General features: G+C 42.6%; 1 protein-coding gene across 1 annotated transcript; it reads left to right on the top strand.

The window, feature by feature from the left end:
- Positions 1-2336: 2336 nt before the first annotated feature.
- Positions 2337-7181, top strand: LOC115732461 (probable metal-nicotianamine transporter YSL6). The gene is made up of 8 exons (XM_048273081.1): positions 2337-2385; positions 2565-3077; positions 3695-3867; positions 4058-4155; positions 4411-4548; positions 4687-4876; positions 5090-5222; positions 5836-7181. The coding sequence occupies exons 1-8, from the start codon at positions 2337-2339 to the stop codon at positions 6768-6770; spliced, it is 2229 nt and encodes a 742-aa protein (XP_048129038.1). The 3' UTR covers positions 6771-7181.

Below are 7181 nucleotides of genomic sequence, written 5' to 3'. Positions count from 1 at the left end.
AGATATCAGAGGCCAATACGGGAGACGTGCGTTGTCGTTGCGAGCGGATTCGAATTCATGACATCGTGCCGGTGGGCCAGCCACCACCAGCGGTGGCCACTGCCAGCTCCAGCTCAACTGGTGCGAGGAAAATTCGGCTTTAGTCAAAAGATAAGATAGTTCCATGACAGATGTAATTGGGCCAGAGCTGAGCCCATAAGCTTTTCCCTTGGTTAATAGAACGAAAGCTTTCTTAATTTAGCCAACAAATTTATGTCCAACCCCATTCAAAGATGGGCTCGCTGCGCAATTGGCAAACTTATCAGACCATCGAGGCCATAACACCTATGTTGTACGGACACGATACGCGACACGACACGACACGTCGACATGTGATTTTTCAAAAAATAAAGAATTCCTACATGTTGAGACACGTTGTATATTAAATATATATTTTTATATTTTTATGATTTCACAAGTAAATAAATAATAAAAAAGAGCTTAGGATGAATTTACACTACAAATAATGATCAACCATTTCATGACAAATCCCATTTCCCTTCAAAATATAAATTAATAAAAATAATAATAAATACACTAAAAGAAGCCAAAGACACCACCCATACTTTTCTTTTTTTTTTTCTCAAAAAATAAAATAAAATAACAATGAGAAAAAATCACTAGTTCGTAGTCCGAACTACGGACCCAATTCCACCAAGTTCCCAGGCACAGCATGACATCCTCAACCTCCCCCTTACCCTTCCTCTTTTTTTTTTTTTTAAGAAAAGAATAAAACAAAAATTAAAAACCTCCCAAAATCCTAATCACCCTTTACTTTTCTTTTCCGCCCCCCACCCCCACCCCTACCCTAACCCTACCCCTACCCCCTACCTCCTTACTTTTCATTCCAGCGCAACTTGCGATGGTCCTCCAGCGAGCTCCGATCGCTTGCACAACTCTTTCTTCAACCTCGCCACCAAGTAGACCGATCCCAATTGCTCACGCACTTGCTGCACAATCACCCCCACATCGAGACTTGAGCTCCACGCCATGTCCTCCATCCTCCTCGACAAGCTCCTCTCCCGAGACGGCTCTTACATCTATCCCCACCTCACCCACGTAGACCCACTCCTCCCTCAAGTCCATGATCCTCACCTCGATTCGGTGCCGAAAGGCCAAAATGATCACCAAGACGCATAAGTTTTTGCCCCTAAAAGATCGAAACTTTCCCAAATTACCTCAAGACACACGAGTCCTAGCGTGTCCTTTTCATTGGCCGCATGTTAGAATCTCGGACGCGTGGTCAACGAGTGTTTGAGAGTGTCCCGACGTGTCCGAGCTTGTCGGACACATGTTCGACACGCAAAAATCTCTCGGGAGGGCGTATCCGTGTAACATAGCATAACACAGCTCAAGAAGAATCAAGGAATTGGAGGGCGGTCCGATTATTTTGCGAAAAATAAATATTTTAAATAGATACCTATATGAAAAATCACGACTTGTCTCACTTGAAATAAATAGCTAATCAATGATATTTTTATTATAGATAATGATTTATGTCTAAATATTTTTGTTGACGATGAGAGTTAGTTTCCGTTTATCCATTTACGTAAGCAATATAAACAATCATTTTCAAGAAAATATTTTTCTAATTATTTATTTTTTGGGAAATAAAGGGAATCGAAATTCCCCACCTCTGGTCATTTTAGTTAGGGTTAATACCACGAAAAACTCCAAACTGGTAACGTATGTAATAAATTTACCCCAAATTATTTTTTTAACCACAAAAAATTTCAAACCGACACACTTATGACAATTTTACCCCAAACTAGTACATTTATGACAAATTTACTCTCCCTTAATTTTCATTAAATGTAACCATTAAAGTGCTAAGTTGTATGATACGTGGTAATTGACGGATGTACCGGTTTGGGATTTTTACTCTTTGTTTGTCACATGTGTATCATTTTAAAATTTTTCATGGTATTATCCAAATTTAACGGAGGGTGAATTTATCACGTATATATTAGTTTGGGGGTTTTTGTGGTAAAAAAAATTAATTTAAGGTAAATCTATCACATGTGTACCAGTTTAAGATTTCTTGATAGTAAAAAAAATAATTTTGGAGGGTAAATTTGTCACAATCATACCAATTTAAGGTTTTCGTGATTAAAAAAAATAATTTGAGATAAATTTGTTTTATGATTTTTCGATGGTATTAACCTTTTAGTTACTTTTCCTGTTCCGATTGCCACTGCCAGTCCAACGTACCAGACGGTGGCGGCGGCGGCGCGACGCAAGCGGCATCTCGGGAGAGGCTTAACTCCTCTAGTTTAAAAAAAAAAAAAGAACAATAAATGCGAGGCTGTAACTGTAACGGCCCTCAATCCCACGCCCTGTCGGAAAGTCAGCCCCTGGAATCCTCGGTATCTCCAATTTTCAGCTTCCCGATGCCTATCACCAGGCAAAGCCAAAATAGGGAACGCTGCTAAATATAACACTTTCTACGTGGCGTCTCCCCATTGGCCCGGCCCAGCCACCCCAACCCTCATTGGAACATTTGCCACCTAACTGCTCTTCAACAGCTCTTCAACAGCTCTTCAATTCACAGCCTCGCCGTATCTGCCCTTCCCTTCGCGCGTCAACCCCTCTCTCTCCATCGTCGTCAGATCAGTCAATTTTACCCATCGCGCTCTCGCTCGATCCTCTCTGTCTCACCCACTTGTGGGATTCTGTGCACGTTCGCCCTTCGATGGGTACCGAGATATCGGAGCCGTTGCTTCTCGATTCGGGCAAGAGCGTCGACGGGGACGGCGGGGAGGAGAGGATCCCGGATTGGAAGGACCAGATCACGGTCCGGGGGCTCGTCGTCAGCGCCGTGCTGGGGAGTTTGTTCTGCATCATCACGCACAAGCTCAACCTGACCGTCGGCATCATACCGTCCCTGAACGTTGCCGCCGGGCTGCTAGGGTTCTTCTTCGTCAAGTCATGGACGGGGCTCCTGTCGCGGCTGGGCCTCTCGGTCGCGCCGTTCACTCGCCAGGAGAATACGGTGATCCAGACCTGCGTGGTGGCGTGCTATGGGCTGGCTTTCAGCGGTCAGTTTACTTTTTCTTTCCTTTTTTTGGCATTGCCGAGATATGAATGGTGAAAGAACTCAATATAGATTGGTTCAGTGTTTTTTCTATGCTGATTGCATTGTGAGCTGTTAGGCTGAGCTGCATTAAGGAATCAAATGGTTGCTAAAAAGCTTTAATTTGTCTGTTGTAGTGGAATCGCCATGCATTTCTGTCCGTTCCAGGGGCGGTTGCTATTATCGTTGGCGACATCTTTTGGAGTGCTAATGGAATTAAAGCTTTGTTGTGTGATTAGAATTATCAAGTTTATGACCGTCCAGACTTCACGTTGACAATTTCTGGCGGCGTGTCTATTCGGGGAATTTTGCTTCAAACCAAAAAGAAAATTAGTTTCCTGCTTAGTATAGTAATAAAGAGGCACCATCATCTGATGGATGGAGATGGATGGCAGCGGGCTTACATTGTTGATTGTTGTTATGATTCTGATGTGTGGTTAGGTCATCGAGGAGATACAGATGCATAACTGGTCTGATCAACTTCCCATTCGAACATCTTCTTAGTATTTTTTTCCCCACATAAATTTCGATTATCACTTTAATATTTTCCACAGGCTTAACTTCATGTTTGATTATTGTCAGGTGGATTCGGTTCATACTTGATTGCAATGGATGAAAGGACATATCAGCTCATCGGTGCTGATTATCCTGGTAATCGGGCAGCAGATGTTATAAACCCAGGGTTGGGGTGGATGATTGGATTCTTGTTTGTTGTCAGCTTTCTTGGGCTCTTTAGCCTTGTTCCTCTTCGAAAGGTTGGTGACGGTAAATGCAACTTATCCATACTTTAAGTGGAACAGTTTATGAATGTACATACTTGATTTGTAGGTTTACTATGCTAAAATCTGAATTATTATTCTGTAAATATATATTTGCAAGTATCACTAGCACTACTGCATGTCACCCAGTCCTAATCTTCTCTTTTTCTTTGTTCGATTGTCACAGGTTATGGTCATGGATTATAAACTTACTTATCCAAGTGGCACTGCAACAGCTATGCTAATAAACAGCTTTCACACAAACAGTGGAGCTGAACTTGCTGGGTAAGCAAGGCTGAAGGGAACCATATGCTTTATATGCTCTACTTTCTGCTTGCAAGGAGCTTCAAGCTTGCAGGCAGCTATAAATTTGAGATGATTGGGATTCTATTGAAATAATGGGACTGGAAAACATTTCCCATCTGTAGTCTGCATTCGCTCAATTTAGTCTTAAAGTGTTAAAAGGTTCCTTATACAAACTGTTAAATCCCTCGTAACTAATTGTGCGTTATATGATTTTCTGCTGTGTTGATTTTCCAGCAAGCAAGTTAGTTGCCTTGGAAAGTACTTGAGCATAAGTCTATCATGGAGCTGCTTCAAGTGGTTCTTCAGTGGTATTGGCGATTCATGTGGATTTGATAATTTCCCCAGCCTTGGCTTGACTCTGTTTAAGAACACGTAACTCTCTCTCTCTCTCTCTCTCTCATCCACACATGCTTGCCTGCCTTTCAGTGTCGACTTTGCATGTTTTACTTCAGGCACTCGATAAACTGCTTGAGGTGTTTGCGCTGATCATGCATCGCACTCTTCATGCAGGTTCTATTTTGACTTTAGCCCAACTTATGTTGGATGTGGTCTAATCTGTCCCCACATAGTTAACTGCTCTGTTCTACTTGGGGCAATTATATCATGGGGTTTCCTCTGGCCTTTCATTTCAAAACACGCTGGGGATTGGTATCCGGCTGATCTTGGCAGCAATGACTTCAAAGGTCTCTATGGTTATAAGGTACTGTGCAAGAACATATATGTTAATTACTAGCTTGGATCCATATGTACTATTAGATAAGCACCGAGCACAAGTTTTGTTGCTAATGTGCTTGCTTCCAAAATGTTGTCTTGGCTGATGAGGATGAGTAGGAGATGGCACATTTTTTGTGAAATTTTCTCATTGCTTACTCGCTTAGGAGCAACTTCCCTCTCTGTTTCCTTTCTGTTTCAGGTTTTCATAGCTATTTCGCTCATTCTCGGGGATGGTCTCTACAATTTGATCAAGATAATAGGAATAACTGTTAAAGAGATGTTCAACAAAGGCAGCAAGACTAGCAACCTGCCGATCGTCATGGAGGCTCTTGGTAAGGACATTAATCGTGTTGCTTTTCTATAATTGAGGCTAGTGGATGAGAAATTGGCATACTCATTGTCATTTCATGATGGGATGGATTTCTCATCTATTGATGATTGCTTAGATAATGAATTCATAAAATCAAATGCATCTGAAACCTATTTGTGAGCTATAATTGATGTGGCCAATCTATTGCATATTCTAGTGAGCACCCTGCATCAGACCTACTGCTTCTTCGAGTCACCATTGATGTTTCAGCTGATTGCTGAATTGATCTTTAAGATCAGGTTATCTAATCAGCACCGACTAAAAAAAGAACATACATCTCGAGCTTCAATTATTGACTCTGAGGTACCTGGTCAGGACATTAGTAGACTCTGAATGCTTGTGTTGTCTTCTTCTGGTTTTTCTAAACATCTTTAGTTCCATTTTCTGAAAAAGGAGCATTTATCTTTAGTTGTAATGTACAATGAAGGTATCTTCTCTACTAGTGCGAGAGTCATTTCATTTCACTTTTATTTAGTGCCTGTGGAAGAGCATTGTCCGTGAACATCAATCCATAGGCTCTCCTTTTTCCCCTTATATAGCTCTTGTCTAGCGTTTGATTTTTATGAATTATACAGACGGTGAGAGTTCCAAGATAGTGATGGAGCAAAGGAAAAGAGATCAGATATTTTTGAAAGATCGAATACCCTCCTGGTTTGCAGCGTCTGGCTATCTGGGCCTTGCTGCAATATCCACCGTTGCAATTCCAATGCTTTTTCCACCTCTTCGGTGGTATCTGGTTCTAAGTTCTTACATTATTGCTCCTGCACTTGCCTTCTGCAACTCTTATGGTACTGGCCTAACGGATTGGAGTTTGGCGTCAACTTATGGGAAGATTGGACTCTTCATGGTTGCGTCTTTGGTCGGGTCTAATGGGGGTGTGGTAGCTGGTTTAGCAGCATGTGGGGTTATGATGTCCATTGTCTCAACAGCAGCTGATCTTATGCAAGATTTCAAGACTGGTTACCTAACTTTATCATCTGCAAAATCCATGTTTGTGAGTCAGCTGGTAGGAACGGCCATGGGTTGTATCATCGCCCCACTCACATTTTGGTTGTTTTGGACTGCTTTTGATATCGGGGCACCTGATGGACCATACAAAGCACCATATGCTGTAATATTCAGGGAAATGGCAATCTTGGGCATCGAGGGCTTCTCTGAGCTTCCCAAGAACTGTCTCCCCATGTGTCTAGGGTTTTTTGTGGCAGCTCTGGCTGTAAACCTCCTGAGGGACATGACTCCCAAGAAGGTCTCGCAGTTCATCCCCATTCCAATGGCTATGGCTGTCCCATTCTACATTGGAGCCTACTTTGCGATCGACATGTTTGTTGGGACCGTAATATTGTTCATCTGGGAGAGAATTAATAGGAAGGATGCAGAGGACTTTGCAGGGGCCGTTGCTTCAGGCCTAATATGCGGTGATGGGATTTGGACAATCCCCTCGGCAGTACTTTCTATCTTCAGGATCAACCCACCTATCTGCATGTACTTTGGGCCTTCCACGAGAAGCTGAGCGCTAAGTCTCACACACCTTCATTGTAATTATACTCTCAGCGGACTTGCAAGTCTGTCGGAATTTGTACATAGGATGCCCGTCACATGATTGGATTGTTCTTTTCATCTCGAAAGTGTCACATGAAAGTTCTAAAGTTTGTTTGTCCGATAGGATGGATCGGTGTGCCCGTGCACATGCAGGCCCCTGCATTGGTCGCACTTGGCTCACCATGACGAACAGATGTCGCAGCAATGCTTTCTTTTTTTCCCCTTCCAATTGCTCAGCCTCACTCGTTTTGCTTCTTACCAAACCACGTCAATTCAGCCTGTTGCACGACCGTCTGTTCTGTATTATTTTGCAGTGCAACTTTAACTCTTTTAGCTGGAAAAGCTATGCAGGCAAACTTTCCTTGCACGGCAGGCTTTCCTC

Source organism: Rhodamnia argentea, chromosome 11 (assembly GCF_020921035.1).
Source record: "Rhodamnia argentea isolate NSW1041297 chromosome 11, ASM2092103v1, whole genome shotgun sequence".
NCBI lineage: Eukaryota > Viridiplantae > Streptophyta > Magnoliopsida > Myrtales > Myrtaceae > Rhodamnia > Rhodamnia argentea.
Note: the sequence above shows the minus strand (reverse complement) of the source record. Positions and strands in the feature narration are given on the sequence as shown.

Coding starts and splice junctions, on each gene's coding strand:
- LOC115732461 (XM_048273081.1), top strand. CDS start 2,337: ATGCGAGGCTGTAACTGTAACGGCCCTCAATCCCACGCCCTGTCGGAA. Junction 2,386..2,564: donor ATCCCACGCCCTGTCGGAAA/GTCAGCCCCTGG, acceptor GCTCTTCAACAG/CTCTTCAACAGCTCTTCAAT. Junction 3,868..4,057: donor GCCTTGTTCCTCTTCGAAAG/GTTGGTGACGGT, acceptor CGATTGTCACAG/GTTATGGTCATGGATTATAA.